Consider the following 17,988-nt stretch of genomic DNA (forward strand, 5'->3'; position numbering starts at 1 on the left):
GTCAGAAAGACACAGAGTTACCGTCTGCTGGTTCATTCCCCAAATGCCCGCCAGGGCTGGGCCAGGGCTGGGGCTGAAGCCAGGAGCAGGAACACAACCCAGGCCTCCCATGGGGTTACCTGAGCCGTCACCACTGCCTCTCAGGGGCTGCATTAGCCAGAAGCTGACGTCCAAAGCCAGAGACGAGAACTGAACCCAGGCACTCTGAAGTGGATGCAGCCATCCTAGCCACTAGGCTAAACAGCCACCCGCTCACCTGTGTTTTAACACATCAGCGGGAGCGAAACCTGCTTTGGCCGAGGTGCAGTCTACGATTTACTCACCACCTAGCACCTGCAATCATATGAGAAAAAACGTGACAGACGACTGCACATCAGACAGCAGAAGACGGTCCCTGGGAGAAGAGGAGCAAGAAGGGCCAGGTGGCCCAGGATCGCGGCCCTGGGCGGCTCTGGGCTGCAGCGCAGCCCCATCTGTGGGTTGTGAGACTCCCCGGCGAGGCTGAAGAGCTTCCCCACTTGCTAAATCCTAAGCCCATTAATCAGACACTCAGCGACAAAGCCCAGGGAGAGAGACAGGAATAAAATCACAATGTACATCATAACTAAATTGCTCAAAACCACTGACAAGAAGAAAATCTTGAGGGTCAGCCGAGCAAGATGACCCATCCTACACAGAGGGACGAAGGCCAGGAGGACAACGGGCCTCTTCTGGAAGCCGGGTGAGGTCCAAAGTGGAGCAACAGCCTTGAGACACGGAGGGGAGCAAAGCCCACTTCCATGCCCAGCAGATGAAACAACCTCTGGCACCACACTGGAGAAGACGTTAGTCTTCCGGGCCGGCGCTGTGGTGGAGCAGGATAAGCCACTGCCTGTGGCACCGGCACCCCATGTCGGCACTGGTTCATGTCTTGGCTGCTCCATTTCTGATCCAGCTCCTTGCTAATGTGCCTGGGAAATCAGCAGAAGATGGCCCAAGTCCTTGGGCTCTGTCACCACATGGGAGACCTGGACAAAGCTCCTGACTTCAGACTAGCCCAGCTCCGGCTGTTGTAGCTATCTGGGGAGTGAACCAGTGGATGGAAGACCGACCGACCGACCTACCTTTCTTTCTTTCTTTCTTTCTTTCTTTCTTTCTTTCTTTCTTTCTTTCTTTCTTTCTTTCTTTCTTTTTCTTTTTCTTTTTCTTTTTCTTTTTCTTTTTCTTTTTCTTCTTTTTTTGACAAGCAGAGTTAGACAGTGAGAGAGAGACAGAGAGAAAGGTCTTCCTTCCATTGGTTCACCTCCCAAATGGCCGGCTGGCACGCTGTACCGATCTGAAGCCAGGAGCCAGGTGCTTCCTCCTGGTCTCCCATGCGGGTGCAGGGCCTAAGCACTTGGGCCACCCTCCATTGCACTCCCGGGCCACAGCAGAGAGCTGGACTGGAAGAGGAGCAACCGGGACAGAATCCGGCACCTCGACCGGGACTAGAACCTGGGGTGCCGGCGCCGCAGGCAGAGGATTAGCCTAGTGAGCGTGGCACTGGCTGGAAGACCTCTCTGTCTCTCAGTAACTCTGCCTTTCAAGTAAAATACATAAATCTAAAAAAAAATAGTCTTCCAGGCAGAAGAAAAATGATAACATACAGAAAAAATGGATCTGTACAAATGAACAGAAAACACTGGAAATGAAAATGACAAGAATAAACACATACAATTTTCTTCCTGTTTATTTAAATCTTCAAAAGATAACTGACCATTTAAACAAAAACACTAAAAAATGCAGTGTGCAGCTTACAATATACCTACAGATAAAACCACTGATGGACACAGCGTAAGGGCAGAGAAAGGGAGGGGTGCGACTGCAAGGCCCTTCGACAGGAGGCGGTGTGACACCACCTGAGACACAGTGTGATAAAGATGTGCTGCACATCCCAAAGCTGTCACCAAATACAGAGCTGCAGCCAAAAAGCCAACAAAGAGGAAAAATGGAGTCGCTGAAAATACTCAACTCATCCAAAAGAAGGCAAAGGGAGGGAAGGCGACCAGAGAACACACGGGACAGAGCGAGACAGGCGGTGCGGCGAGTTGATAATCACATTAAGCGTGGATGGCTCACGCACACCAGATCAAAGGCAGAAACTCTCAGGTAGACTTAAAAAGCCCAGATCCAGCTGCCTACAAAACAAAACAAAAAACCATGTTAAAGACAGAAATAGGTTAAAAGTGAAGAAACGGAAAAAGATCCACCGTGCTAACAGGGATCAAAAGAAAGTGGTTACGTCAGGAGCAAATGAAGTAAACCCCAAGACAAAGAACACCGCTGGAGAGAGAGAGATACTTTCAGAACAACGAAGGGGCTGTTCATCCGAAGTCAGGAACCCTCCGTGTTCTTGGAGCCAGCAACAGCACAAAAACTGAAGGGCTGAAAAAAAGAACTACATCAACCCACAGACACAGCTGGGCATGTCAATAGCCCCTTTGCAGTCAATGCTAAAACAACTAGACAGAAAATCAGTAAGGACAGAGAAGACTTGAACAACACAAGGACCACCCTGGATCTAATTAGTAACACAGAACATTCCACCAGCGACAGAGAGGCCACGTCTTCCCAAGCACACGGGAGCCTCCAGCAGACCGTCCGTCCGTCCCCTGGACTGGAAAGCAAAACTCAACACATTGGAGAGGACTCAAGTCACAAACAGCACGTTCTTTTTCCTCAATGGGATTACATTAAAAGTCAGCAACCAAAAGCTACCTGGAAAATCCCCAAATATCTGGAAATGAAATAACACTGGTCAAAACAGACCAACAGAAGAAACAGAGAGTGGCTGGCACTGTGGTGCACTGAGCTAAGACCCCACTCGCAACGCGGGCATCTCATGTCAGAGCACCGGTTCGAATCCCGGCTGCTCCAATTCCAATCCAGCTTCATGCTAACGTGCCTGCAGAAAAGAGCAGAAGGTGGCTCAGGTCCTGGGGCCCCTGCCACCCACATGGGAGACTCAGATGGAGTCCCAGCTCCTGGATTCAGCCTGGTCAGCCCTGGTCGTTGTGGCCATCTGGGGAGTGAACCAATGGATGGAAGCTCCCTTTCCCTCGATCTCTTCCTCTGTCACTTTGTCTTGCAAATAAATGAAATAAAATCTTTAAAAAAGGAAAAATAAAAATATTTTAACTGAATGAAAATGAAAACACAACATAGCAAAATTTGTGAGATGTGCTAAAATAGTAGTGAAGGGAATTCCATAGTATGAAACACATACATTAGAAAAGAAGAAAGGGGCCGGCACTGTGGTGTAGTGGGCAAAGCCGCCGCCTGCAGTGCCAGCATCCCATATGGTTCAAGTCCCGGCTGCTCCACTTCTGATCCAGCTCTCTGCTGTGGCCTGGGAAAGCAGTAGAAGATGGCCCAAGTCCTTGGGCCCCTGCACCTGTATGGGAGACCTGGAAGAAGCTCCAGGCTCCTGACTTCGGATTGGCACAGCTCTAGCCGTTGTGGCCATTTGGAGAGTGAACCACCAGATCCAAGACCTCTCTCTCTTTCTCACTCTCTCTCTCTCTCTCTTCCTCTTCTCTCTGTGTGTAACTCTGACCTTCAAATAAATAAATAAATCTTTAAAAAAAAGAAAAGAAGAAAAATTTTAAGTCAAAGACTTCAGCTTCTATTTTAAGGAAGTAGAACAAAAGAAACTTAAATGCAAAAAAAGCAGAAGAAAGGAAATAAAAAAGATCAGAGCAGAAATCAAGGAAACAGAAAATCGATGAGAGCGAAAGTTCAAGGTCAGTTAAGCTGATAGCCAGACTGATCATGGACAAAAAGGAAGGAATACTCCTACGAGAGAGCTGACATCACTACAGTTTCTACAAATACCAAACAGAGATTAAGGGAATGTTATGAATCACTTTACAACAACAAATGTGACAACATACAGGACAAGTTCTGTGAAAGACTCAAACCACCAAAGCTCATGAAAGAGATAAATAACTGGGCTGGCACTGGGAGCCGTGGGCTGAGCACCTGTGGTGCCGGCATCCCACATGGACGCTGGTTCATGTCCCAGCTGCTTGCGCCCTGCCCTTGTGTGGGAGACCCGGTGGAAGCTCCTGGCTCCCGGCTTCAGATTGGCTCAGCTCAGGCCGTTGCAGCCTTTTAAGGAGTGAACCAGTGGATGGAAGATCAGTCGCTCTGTCTCTCCCTCTCTCTGTAATGCTCTCTCTCAAATAAATAACTAAAAAATCTTAAAAAAAAAAAAACCAAAAACCTTAACATGATTGAATTTGTAGTTAGAAATCTTCCTATAAAGAAAACAACAGGCCCAGACAATTCCACAGGCAAATTCTACCAACCTTTTAGGGAAGAAATGATACCAGCTCTATACAAACTCTCCAGAAAACAGAGGAAGACACTGTTTCATAACTAATTCTACATCGCCAGGACCATCAATATCAAAGTCAGACAAGGCTCTTACAAAAAAAGTACAGGCAGATGTCTATCATGAGAGACAAAAAGAATCCAACACTACACGAGAAAGGCAACAAACCACGACCAGAGGTGGGCTCACCAGAGAAATGAAGAGCTCAATCAGTGTCGTCCTCCATTTTAAAATAAATCTTTTTCCAGAAAATTTTTACTTAAGGTATACAAACTTCATGCATTTCCTAAATATAACTTTAGGAACACAGTGATTCTTCCCACCCTACCCACCCTCCCACCCAATAAATTCTTTTAGATGCAGAAAAACCATTTGAAAAATGCATTATTTATAAATAATTTTAAAAAACTACCAGCAAATTAGGAACAGAAGGAAATTCCTTAACCTGATAAGGACACCTGCAAAACCCTGCATACTCTGCTGGGAAAAGGACAGGGGCATACACCTCCATCACCTCCATCACCTCCATCACCTCCATCACCTCCTCACTCCCATCACCTCCATCACCTCCTCACCTCCATCATCTCCATCACCTCCATCACCTCCTCACCTCCTCACCTCCATCATCTCCATCACCTCCATCACCTCCTCACCTCCTCACCTCCATCACCTCCATCCCCTCCATCGCCTCCTAACCTCCATCCCTTCCATCGCCTCCATCATCTCCATCGCCTCCATCACCTCCTCACCTCCTCACCTCTTCACCTTGATCACCTCTACCACCTCCATCAGCTCCATCACCTCCTCACCTCCATCCCCTCCATCACCTCCTCACCTCCATCATCTCCATCGCCTCCATCACCTCCTCACCTCCATCATCTCCATCGCCTCCATCACCTCCTCACCTCCATCCCCTCCATCGCCTTCATCACCTCCTCACCTCCATCACCTCCTCACCTCCATCGCCTCCATCACCTCCATCGCCTCCATCACCTCCTCACCTCCATCACCTCCTCACCTCCATCCCCTCCATCGCCTTCATCACCTCCTCACCTCCATCAATCACCTCCATCCCCTCCATCCCCTCCATCACCTTCATCACCTCCATCAGCTCCATCACCTCCTCACCTCCATCACCTTCATCACCTCTATCACCTCCTCACCTCCATCACCTTCATCACCTCTATCACCTCCATCACCTCCATCGCCTCGATCACCTCAATCACCTCGATCACCTCTATCACCTCCGTCACCTCCGTCATCTCCATCACCTCCATCATCTCCATCACCTTCATCACCTCTATCACCTCCTCACCTCCATCGCCTCCATCCCCTTCATCACCTCCATCAGCTCCATCACCTCCTCACCTCCATCGCCTTCATCACCTCTATCACCTCCATCACCTCCATCGCCTTGATCACCTCAATCACCTTGATCACCTCTATCACCTCCGTCACCTCCGTCATCTCCATCACCTTCATCACCTCAATTACCTCTTCACCTTGATCACCTCTACCACCTCCATCAGCTCCATCACCTCCATCGCCTCCTCACCTTCATCACCTCAATCATCTCCATCGCCTCCATCACCTCCATCACCTCCATCACCTCCTCACCTCCATCACCTCCTCACCTCCATCCCCTCCATCGCCTTCATCACCTCCTCACCTCCATCACCTCCATCACCTCCATCCCCTCCATCCCCTCCATCACCTTCATCACCTCCTCACCTCCATCAATCACCTCCATCCCCTCCATCACCTTCATCACCTCTATCACCTCCTCACCTCCATCACCTCTATCACCTCCATCACCTCCATCGCCTCAATCACCTCGATCACCTCTATCACCTCCGTCACCTCCGTCATCTCCATCACCTTCATCACCTCCATCATCTCCATCACCTTCATCACCTCTATCACCTCCTCACCTCCATCACCTCCATCACCTCAATCATCTCCATCGCCTCCATCATCTCCATCGCCTCCATCACCTTCATCGCCTTCATCTCCTCCATCGCCTCCATCACCTTCATCACCTCCATCACCTTCATCGCCTCTACCACCTTCATCGCCTCCATCATCTCCATCACCTCCATCGCCTTCATCACCTCCATCATCTCCATCACCTCCTCACCTCCATCACCTCCATCGCCTCCTCACCTCCATCACGTTCATTGCCTCCATCGCCTTCATCACCTTCATCACCTCCATCACCTCCATCACGTTCATCACCTCCATCGCCTCCATCACCTTCATCACCTCCACCACCTTCATCACCTCCATCGCCTCCATCACCTCTACCACCTCCATCACCTCCATCGCCTCCATCCCCTCCATTGCCTTCATGACCTCCATCACCTCTACCACCTCCATCACCTCCATCGTCTCCATCCCCTCCATCGTCTCCATCACCTCCATCACCTTCATCGCCTTCATCACCTCCATCACCTTGATCACCTCAGTCACCTCCATCGCCTCCATCACCTCCATCGCCTTCATCACCTCCTCACCTCCATCACCTTCATTGCCTCCATCACCTCCATCCCCTCCATCACCTCCATCGCCTCCATCACCTTCATCACCTCCATCGCCTCCATCCCATCCATCACCTCCATCACCTTCATCACTTCCACTCTATTGTACTGGCATCAGCCAGCACAATCAGGCAAGAAAAAGAAATTTAAAAATCCAAATTGGAAGGGAAGAACTGTCTTTATTTTAGAAGTCATGACTAGCTAAGCAGATCCAATGTAAAAAACAATGAAAAAATACAAATCTAAAAAACAAAAATCTCCCAGAACTAGTAAGTTAGTTTAGCAAGGTTATAGACCACATAATCAAGTATATTTGTATCTACAGGTAACTGACAATTGGAAAAGGAAATTTTAAAGCACCATTTAGCTCAGCATGCAAGTGTGAACTACCCAGGGCTAAGTCTGATGAGAGACGTCCAGACACAGCACGTCCATGGGCCTAAACCCGCAACGCAAGATGCCACTCCACCTCAGATTCAATACAGTCACAGCCCACTCCCGGCAGCCTTTCGTTGTTGGTGGAAATGGATGAACTGACCCTAAAACTCATATGGAAATGCCAAGGGCCCAAAATAATTAAAACAACTTTGAAAAGGGGGAGCAAGGGTGGAGTACTAACAGTACCTGATTTATTTATTTATTTATTTATTTATTTATTTTTTGCCAGGCAGAGTTAGACAGTGAGAGAGAGAGACAGAAAGGTCTTCCTTCCACTGGTTCACTCCCCTAATGGCTGCTACAGCCAGTGCTGTGCTGATCCAAAGCCAGGAGCCGGGTACTTCCTCCCAGTCTCCCATATGGGTGCAGGGGTCCAAGCACTTGGGCCATCCTCCACTGCCCTCCCAGGCCACAGCAGAGAGCTAGACTGGAAGATGAGCAACCAGGACTAGTACCCAGTGCCCCAACCGGGACTAGAACCCGGGGTGCCGCTGCAGGTGGAGGATTAGCCAAGTGAGCCGCAGTGCCGGCCTAACACTACCTGATTTCAACTTAGTATAAAGCTACTGTGATCAAGACAGGGGGCATGAGGCTGGCGCAGTGGCGCAGCAGGTTAAAGCCCTGGCCTATAGCGCTGGCATCCCATATGGACACTGGTTCGAGTCCAAGCTACTCCAGTTCTGATCCAGCTCACTGTTAATGCACCTGGGAAAACAGCAGAGAATGGACAGCCACGTGGGAGACCAGGAAGATGCTCCAGCCATGGTGGCCATTTGGAGAGTGAACCAGTGGATGGAAGAACCACCGTGGAGGGCGTGAGTTCAATTCCCACCTACAGCTCCCGACTCCAGCTTCCTGCTCATGCAGACCCTGGAGGCAGCTGCGATGGCTCAGGTAATCGGGATCTGGCCACCCACGTGGGAGACCTGGACTGAATGCCCGGCTCTGTTTCAGCCTGGCCCAGCCCTGTCCATTGCAGGCACTTGGTGAAAAGAAGCAGCAGGTAAAAGCTCTCTCTCTGAAGTCAATAAAAATTTAAAGACAAATGAAGTATACAATACAATGGATTAAAAAAAGATCTGCTCACCAAAGAAGATAGATACCAAATAACCACATAAAAATGCCCACTTAATTACCAGCAACTGCGTAAATGCAAATTAAAGCTATGGTGAGATACCACCAGACAGCTATCAGAGTGGCTAAAATTCTTTTTTTTTTTTTCTTTTTTGACAGGCAGAGTGGATGGTGAGAGAGAGCGACAGAGAGAAAGGTCTTCCTTTGCCGTTGGTTCACCCTCCAATGGCCGCCGTGGCCGGCGCGCTGCAGCCGGTGCACCGCGCTGACCCGAAGCCAGGAGCCAGGTGCTTCTCCTGGTCTCCCATGGGGTGCAGGGCCCAAGCACTTGGGCCATCCTCCACTGCACTCCCGGGCCATAACAGAGAGCTGGCCTGGAAGAGGGGCAACCGGGACAGAATCTGGCACCCCGACTGGGACTAGAACCTGGTGTGCCAGCGCCACAGGCGGAGGATTAGCCTATTGAGCTGCGGCGCTGGCCTGTGGCTAAAATTCTTAAAACTGACCATATCAAATGCCTGGGAAGATGTGGAAGAATTAGAATTCTCATGCACTACTGATAGGGACAAAAGATGGCACAGCCAATTTGGAAAACAGTTTGGTAGCTTTTGATAAAGTTAATGCCATATGATACAGTCACTTTACCCCTTGGTATCGACCTAAGTGAAAAGTTTATGTCCACACACAGGCCTATGAACAGATGCTCCCAGCAGCCCTATCTGTAGAAGCCAAACCCGGACAGAATCCAAATCATCCACCCACAAGCGAGTGGAAGAACAAGACATGGCTCTCCAGACAACAGAACACCACCCACCTAGCATTTGCAAAGAAGGAACTATGGGTAGATGCGGTAACGTGGGCACAACTCAAAATCATTATGCAATGAAACAGGCCAACCAAGGAGGTGTATGCTAGAGGATGCCATGTGCCTGAAACTCCAGAAAATGAAAACTCATAGAACGGACAGAAAACAGTGAGTGCTTCCCCAGAGTGGGGTGGGGAGGCAGGCGGCACCGTTAGCAGGGGCAAGCTTGGTCACCTTCCTAAGCTCACCAGATTGTACGTGCAGTTGGCTACACGTCACTCATACTTCAATAAAGCTGCTACTGAAACACAAACGGGACACGTGAAAGCCAAGCAGGCAAGCTCCCTGCCTTACCTACCTAGAGTTAAATGGGCCAACCGTCCTGACATTAGAACAAAAAGCTGCCAAGTTAGACCGCTTGTTTAATTGCTCACATTTGTGGAGTGACTTCTGGGTTCCAGGGCCTGTCCTAATTGCTGGCTATAAAGAGACAATAGGGCTTGACTTTGACTCTCAAGGAGAAAGGAGACGCGTCCTTGCCTAGAGCTACCGTTGTCCCTCAGGACCCCAGGGATGGGTTCCAGGTGCCAGAGCCACAAAACAGTGGCTGAATCCATGGATGCAGTAGTTGTGGATTTACAGGCGACTGGACCAGAAAGTCCTGCAGAATTCAGGACTCACCTGCCCGACGACGGCCGAGCAGCTGAAGCAATGACCCCAGAGGACGGACACCACAAAGGGAAAACCCGGCCCAGCCAGCCGCCTGTCTTCGGCTGTTTTGCCCCCGGCGGCAGGTGCCTGAAATGCTTGGCTGGGAACGGATCGATCAGCAGAGCGTGGGCAGGGACTTGCAGCCCTGGTCAGTGCTCCCCTCTGCTTCTGCTGAGGCTGGCGCTGCAGGGGCACGAGGCGGCAAACCCTAGCAGAGAGCCTCAGAGAAAAGCAGACTGGAAGGACTTTTCTTTTTCTTTTTTTAAAAAGCAGCTCTGAGAGACAAAGATTAGAGTCTGGAGGGCTGGCGTTCGGTTTAACGGTTACAACCCTGGCATCCCATTTATTAAAAAAGATTTATTTATTTGAAAGCAGAGTTAACAGAAAGAAGGGGAGAGTGAAACAAGGGAGAGAGAGAGAGAGAGAGACAGAGAAATATCTTCCATCTGCTGGTTCACTCTCCAGATGGCCACGAAGGCCAGGGTTGGGCCAGACCAGAATCAGGAGCTTCTTTGGGGTCTCCCACGTGGGTGCAGGGCCCAAGCATGTGGGCATCTTCTACTGCTTTCCTGGGCACATCAGCAAGGAGCTGGATTGGAAGTGGAGCAGCCGGGAAGCGAACTAGCACCCATGTGGGATGCCGACAGTGCAGGCAGCAGCTTTAGCCACTACACCACAACGCCAGCCCCTTGCTTTGAGGCTCCCAACTCAGCTCCCTGCTGATGGCCTGGGAAAAGCCGAGGAGGATGGCCAAGTGTGTGGGCCCCTGGCAACCACATGGCAGACCTGGGTTGTGTTCTGAGATCCTGACTTGGGCCTGCCCCAGCCCCCACCATTGCGGCCATCTGGGGAGTGAACAAGCAAATGGAAGGTCGTGCTTGTGTGTGCACACTAGAGCTCTCTTGCTCGCTCGCTCTCTCTCGCTCTCTCTCTCTCTCTTTGTCACTCTGGATTTCAAATATATAAAATCTTTACCAAAGAAATATTAGAGCTTGGAAGCTGTCAGGGGAAGGGAAGGGACTCTGTGGATACACAGGCTCTCTGTGGGGTCCCAGGGAACGGAGGGCGCACGTGAGACAGACGCCGCAGGGCGGCAGACTGTCCCTGACCTGGGGCAGTCACGGACGGCTGAAGGCGATCGCCCAGCAGAGGGAGGATAAACTTCCTCTGGAAGAAGGAGCATCCCCTGCACTGTGGTTTCTGCACAGAACGATCATCGGGCTACTCACGGGCGGAAGCACGTGGCCAAACAGCAAGTGAAAGAACCGACCACAGACACAGACACAGGTGATCCAGAGGGGAGTCAGCTGATGAGAGCTTTGCGAGAACTACAATTAGGCTCGAGGAGAGTGCTTCCCGAGTGCATGGAAAGGTGGAATTAAAGATAAAAGTCAACTTGGTGCAACATTTTCGAATCCATGTATGCAAGGGGTCTTCATCAAGTTCACGGAAAAACACGTATTACAAAAAAAGACGTATGGATTTCAAGCATTTTTTTGCACCAACATAAACTTATCTTTTAATTCCACTTCTTGTGAAGTTTTTGAAGTACCCTTGCATCTTTCAGAAGAAAAAAGAGAAAAAAAAGACTGTGGAAAAAATAAATAAGATAAAGAATTTCAGCAATTTTAATATACAACAAGGAATCAAAGGGAAATTATCAACTGAAAAACAGAACATTAACATGAAAAACTCTACAGATGTTAAGTGGCAGATCAGACACCACAGAAGACAGGCCAATGAACTGAAACATCCAAACCAAAGACCAGAAAAAATCACGGAGCCAGGTGCAGTGTCCCTGACTTAAAGCGTTCGCAGTACTGCAGATTCACAAGTTTTTCTGATTTTAGAATATCTGTCTGGATGTTACCAGCCAAGCATCCCTAATCCAAAAGTCTGAAATCCAAAATGTTCCAAAACCCAAATCTTCGAGCAGCCTGGCGGTGATCTCAGAAACGAAGTCTCAGGTCTGGAACGTTCCAGACGGACTTTGGGCTTCTGGATTCGGGAGCTCAGCCGCGAAGCCCGGAGAACAGCGCAGACACGTGGCAGTCAGAGGGAAGAGCTTCACGGCCCAGAGGACGTGCTGGGAGGGGCGGGGCGAGGAGCGGGTGGCAGCCAGGAAGTCCCCAAACCAAAGACGACATCGACCCAAGGTTCCAGGAGCCGAGTGACGCCAAGCAGAACAAATACAAGAAAACTGCCCCAGCAAATCCCTCGGTGAGACCCTCACACCAGAGGGGAAACGGAGCCATCAGAGAGTAACAGGAAGGACGTACAGCTGATTTTCCTACAGAAATGGCACAAGCCAGAGGAAATGGAATGGCATCTTAGAATATTAAAAGAAAACAGTTGCCCTGGAGGGAAATCTGAAACTGCAGAAAACAATGAAGAACAGAAAAAATAAATCCGTGAAGAATGTAAGTAACACAGACGCTGGAAAGTAGCAACGCGGCGTCTTATGGGGCTTCCGAGGTTGGGAAGAAAACGCACGCAACGAACGCCAAAGACGGAGGGGAAGTAGCCGCGGCGAAGCGCTCTCCAATCCCAGTGTCGCCAGGAAAGCGGCACAGTGACGGGTTTAGTATTCTGCAGGAAGCCAAGGTGCACCCTGCCATCTCTCGGGTAACCAGTAACTGAATAACCAGAACTATTTTATGATCCCCAAGAAGGCGCTACAGCCAAGTCTACAGGGGTCCAGGCTGCCTCCACTTCCATGAAGCTGCAGGATAGGAGAAGGGGAAGAGTGGCTTGTGTGTGTGTGTCTGTGTGTGTGTCTATGTGTGTCTATGTCTGTGTGTCTCTGTGTATCTGTATATGTGTATGTGTCTGTGTGTATGTGTGTCTGTGTGTGTATATGTGTATCTGTGTCTGTGTGTATCTGTGTATATGTGTGTCTGTGTGTGTATGTGTGTCTCTGTGTGTGTCTCTCTGTATCTGTGTATTTGTATGTGTCTGTGTGTATGTGTGTCTGTGTGTATATGTGTATCTGTGTCTGTGTATATCTGTGTATATGTGTGTCTGTGTGTGTATATGTGTGTCTGTGTGTGTGTGTCTCTGTGTGTATATGTCTGTGTGTATCTGTGTGTGTGTCTCTGTATCTGTGTGTGTGTCTGTGTATATATGTGTATATGTGTGTGTGTGTCTGTGTGTGTGTGCACGTGTGCCCACCACGTAGAATGACTCCTCCTGTGCGGGGGGCTGGCCTGTCAGGGCGGCCACCTGGAGTTACTGCCTAGCAGGACAGGTGCCCTGCGTCCTGGACACAGCATCCCATGCACCTGCCACTCCAAAGCACGCTCACGTCTGTCAGCACGCCCCTTCCTAAGGATGGCACAGGGCAGCAGGAGCCACGGCTCCCATTTCACCAGCACGGACAGTGATGTCCAGAGAGGCAGTGACTTGCCCACTGTCCCCCTGGGCGTTAGGGGCAGGGAGGAAGGCCTTATTCTCTGACCAGAACTCTTTCCAGAAAGTTCTAGGACGCCCTACCTCCCCACAGCTGTCACACTGACCAAGACAACGGCCTGTCACTCGTCAGAGTGACAGCAAGGATGCACCTTGCTCCGCCCCTCACTTGGGAAGCAGTATTTCCTGGGGAAGAACTGCCGGGAGGAGACCGGGGTCCGTGAGCGGGAGGCACCTGGACACCGATCCCCTGGCCTGACAGTGCCTTCCGGCAGGCGCAGGCGTGTGGCTCCTCCTCCTACCTGGTGGACTGCTTGGCCAGCATGGCCACGTAGGTGACCACGAAGCTCTGGAACTTGGCCCGCTGCTCCTCCCAGCGGTCATCCACTGAGTAGTAGTTGGGCAGGGGCGCCCCGAAGAGGATCTCGCTGCGCAGGAGGGAGCTCTTGAGATTGTCCGCGGAGAGGCCCTCGTCCACGTACCAGTAGAACTCGGGGTGCGTCATGGCCAGCTCCAGGGAGCCTGCGGGGTCGCGGAGCGGGAGGGGCGGTGCCCACGGAGCTCAGCAGGCCCGCGCCCGGCAGGCCTCTGCACCCCTCACCCCGAGGAGCTAGGACACCCGCCCCGGGCCGCCTGGAAGGGGTGGAGCCAGGGCTCAGGCGGCGTCCGCCACGGCTACACGCCGTTCCCGGGGAACTGCGGGGCCTCTCCAGGCCCAGATGCACTGCACGGTCTCCGTGGTGGCGCCCCGCAGGGTTCTGCCCTCCCAAAGGGCGCCCCCAGGTCCGGCCCGACTTACCAGGCACGAACCCCTCCAGGGCGCCCCCAGGTCCGGCCCGACTTACCAGGCACGAACCCCTCCTGGGAGTCCCCTCAGCCCCGTCCTCCGGGACCGGCCTCCAGCCCCCCCCCAGCACCGCGCCCTTCGCTCTGGCCCTCGGGGGTGGGGGCGCCCTGCTCACCCCGGATGTCGGCCAGGTCCTGGCCCATGCCGTCGTAGTAGATCTTGCCGCCACGCTCGGTGGGGAAGAAGTACGTCATGAGCGAGCTGGGCGGCGAGCAGTAGGAGTAGGAGCCGAGCGGCAGGTCCTTGAGCACCTCGTGGGGCTTCCAGCAGAACTCCCGGAAGCCTGGGTGGTCCATGATCTTGCGCTCGATCTCGTGGATCGTGACCAGGCGCTCGCTGGTGAAAATGTTGCGCTCGGCGTCGCCGCGCGCCAGGAAGATGAGCTCAATGCGCCAGTGCGCATGCGTCTGGGTGTTGGCGCTCACATAGGCACGCGAGTAGTCCCAGCGCGAAGCGCCCCGGCGCGGGCGGCTCTGATTGGCTGCGGTCCCTGCAGGGGGCGGGGCGCTGGGCTGGCGCCGCATATTCTTTTCGGGTCCCGGGTTCTGCGAGGCTTCACTCTGGTTGGCTGCCAGACCTGCCGGGGGCGGGGCCTCGCGCCGAAGACGCCTGCTCCGATTGGCTGCAGCGGGGGTTTGGGCCTCCGAGGCGCCGCGGGTGGCGCGCGGGGTTCTGGCTGCTGGCCGCGAGCGGTTGCCCAGGTGCAGCTGCTGCAGCTGCTCAGAGATGAGGTGCTGTAGCGCCTCGGAGGTGAAGTCGGCCAGGTCCCGCCGGTTGCGCCCCCAGGAGCCGAACTGGGACTTTAGGGCCAAGGCGAGGGCGTCGAAACGCTGCGAGGCCTCGTGGTTGCGGATCTCGAAGGCGTTGTAGGAGATGTCGATGTCCAGCGGCGGGTAGTAGAGGAACATGAACGCGGACAGCGCCATGGGGATGCTGCAGCCCAGGAAGAGCACCAGCCCCGCGCAGCACGGGTTGGTGAAGGCCCAGCCCAGGGTGCTCCAGAAGCCCGAGGCCGGGGGCCGGGAGGGCAAGGCCCAGCGGCGCCAGCAGCCCTGTCCCCCTGCCCCGGCTCGGGGCCCCGGCCCCCGGGACCCCCTGCAGCCCCCGCCAGGTGCTTCCTCCTCCTCCTGCTCCTCCTCCGGCCACACGTCCTGCAGCAGGGGGTCATCCTCCGAGTCCATAGCCTGCGGGAGAGTGAGAGCCACGGGCTAGGCGGGAGCACGGCTGGTGCGCTGCGGCCGGCGTACCGCGCCTATCCGATGGCAGGAGCCAGGTACTCCTCCTGGTCTCCCATGGGGTGCAGGGCCCAAGCACTTGGGCCATCCTCCACTGCACTCCCTGGCTACAGCAGAGAGCTGGCCTGGAAGAGGGGCAACCAGGACAGAATCTGACGCCCCGACCGGGACTAGAACCCGGTGTGCCGGTGCTGCAAGGCCGGGGATTAGCTTACTGAGCTGCGGCGCCAGCCCCCTGTGAGCTCTTGGCTTTGAAAGCCGTCAGGAAGGGGGAACCGCGCAAGAGGCGCTCGGGGGATTCGAGGGGAACTTTAACTACTCGCGACTTCCCAGCTTTTGCTGTGCCTTCAGGGAGCATCGGGGTGCAAGGGCCGGGAGGCGCTCCTTGGAATCAGGCCCTGAGCATCAGCCAGGCAGTCTGCAGCCTCTCTGAACTCCAGGTCCTCGCTGCACGGAGGAGGCGGCCGCCGGCACCGCAGTCACGCGGTCCGAGGGGCGCACCCCGCGGCGGGGCAGTGCCGTGGCCACCACCTGGGCACCGTGGCATGAGCAGGCTTCCTCGGGAGCTCAGCCATTGCGCCGGGGAGGGGGCTTCCCTGGCTGTCCCTGGGAGCTCTCTGGAGCGCTCCCTGCCCCCCCCCCCCAGATGCGGCAGCTGCAGTCGCTGTTCCTCAGCCTCAGACCATTAATATGCAGCTCTGGCAGCAGCTCTGGGCACGGGCAGGGCCACACATCTGCCTCCTGCGGCTTCAGCAGGGCGGCCCGGCAGCCGAGGGCTGGGCTGGGCAGCGGAGGGGTCCGGCAGCGTGGCCCAAAGGCAGGAGGCCTCCCGGCGTCCCCGGCATAGCCTGTCCTTGTCCCGCCTGCCCTCTGCGTGGACGGAGGGAGACTCATTATCTAGTTAGACGCCGGGCCGCGCAAGGAGGAAGCTAATTATGCCGGCGCTGGCTAATTAATGCTGCCTTTGCTTTCAGCATTCCCTGGAGTGCTCCATTTCAATTAGACGGTCTGTCCGGGCAGAGACGAGGCCGCCGTCAGTGCAAGAGAAAGGGAGAAAGAGAGGGTGAGGAGGAGGGAGGAGAGACTGGAGACAGGGGCGGGTGGCGACGGGAGAGTTACCGAGAAGACAGTGGGAAGCAGAGAGACGCAGATGCACATATGGAGACAAAAAGCCAGGGACTGTGGGGGGCCCTGGAGTGGGTGTGAGAGGAGGGGTGCACAGAGAGAGGCTTGGAAGGGGTGTCACAGGCACCTGTAACAGGAAGGCACCTGTGGCTGAGATAATCCGACTTCCTGCTGGGGAGGCCCTCAAGCGAGCACACAGCCTGCAGGGGTACACTAAGTCCCCGGGGCTCAGCTCAGGCTCACCCCTCTCCAAAGGGACAGCCCAAGTCTGCAGGGGCAGGGTGAGAGGGGGTGGCTCGAGCCCCTGCCCCCTCCCAGCTGCAGGAGGAGGAAGTTGATGGGGGCGGGATGGACAGTGGCAGGGCCGCTTCTCCTCTCCGGGGGACCAGGTCTGTCCCTCCTGCTCCCCACTCCTCACCCCAGCCCCTTTGTGGGGGGGGCGATGGCCAGGGCGATGGGGGCCCCTCTGCTCCATTGCTGCTGCACCAGGCACGCCACCTCCTTCCCCAGATGTCCAAACCCAACTCATCTCTCAAGGCGCTGCTCAAACGTCAGCTCTGCCGAGCCTTCCCAGGTCTAAACTCCCAGCTGCCTACGCTTCTCTCTTCCCTTAGCACACTTTGTCTGGGGATACAAATTACATAGAGAAAGAGGCCTGTAACAGTGTTACGAGCTATGGCTTGGAAGGCAGACAAGACTTGGGTACAAATCCCCTCCTATGATTTAGGGCAGGCAGCGTGACTTCCTGAGCCTCTGTCTTCCCATCTGCAGAGTGGGGATAGCAGTACCCCCCCCACACACAGGTTGTTGGATGGCTGAGGTAGACGCCGTGCTGCAGGGTAAGTGCTGTGCAAGCGACATCCACTGCTTTCCTGCCTTCTACTTCCTGCGCAGGCTGTGAGCGCCTGAAAGACCCAGGGCCAGGCTGTGTGTTCCAGCAGCTCCGACATGGGATTCCGCTGCTCCTCCCACGGAGAAGTCACCTCCGCGTTCCATCTGGGTGGGCTGGCAGGGACCTTGCACTGAGCCTAGCACCTTGCGTCTGGCTCTCTTGGGACACTCGTCCTGGGGGACCCCTGCTGCCATGCTGGGACCCCAGCTGCCATGCTGGGAGGAAGCCCAAGCAAACACTCACGGACAGCGTTCACACGCAGGGGTCCCGGCAGAGGCTGGCAGCCGGCCAGCGTTGATCACGTGATGACCACATGCGGGAAGCCGCCTCCAGGAAGTCCGGGTCCCTGGGCATCCAGTAACATCGGAAGTGTTCCCGGTTGGGGGCCAGATACCATGGATAATCTAAGCCCGCCTCCCCGTGCCCTGTCCTGTCCTCCAGCCCTGCGTTGGGGGAGGGGAGCCCTGTTCCACTGATGTGACCCCATGCCCTACAGATGACATTTGCTGAGTTGAGAGACTGAGAATCTGACACAGTCACTCCACCTTCCAGGGGGAGCCCC

At 54.0% G+C, this 17,988-nt stretch overlaps 1 protein-coding gene across 7 annotated transcripts in view; it reads right to left on the minus strand.

Annotated features, from left to right (window-relative positions):
• The window catches only part of DISP3 (dispatched RND transporter family member 3), a 57,694-nt gene that overhangs the window by 22,126 nt on the left and 17,580 nt on the right, over positions 1-17,988 (minus strand). For all 7 annotated transcript variants that reach the window (XR_016210264.1, XR_016210263.1, XR_016210265.1 and 4 more), the window contains exons 2-3: positions 14,290-15,358; positions 13,630-13,849 (exon numbers count right to left, since the gene is read on the minus strand). Coding sequence is in view for 4 of the 7 variants with exons in the window: in XM_070077053.2 (XP_069933154.2) it covers positions 13,630-13,849; positions 14,290-15,355 (1,286 nt within the window). In the remaining 3 variants the exon portion in view is untranslated. The remainder of the gene's footprint in view (positions 1-13,629; positions 13,850-14,289; positions 15,359-17,988) is intronic.

The sequence above is a fragment of the Oryctolagus cuniculus genome, chromosome 7, assembly GCF_051225735.1.
Source record: "Oryctolagus cuniculus isolate XC-2025 breed Fujian yellow rabbit chromosome 7, ASM5122573v1, whole genome shotgun sequence".
In the NCBI taxonomy this organism is placed as follows: Eukaryota; Metazoa; Chordata; class Mammalia; order Lagomorpha; family Leporidae; genus Oryctolagus; species Oryctolagus cuniculus.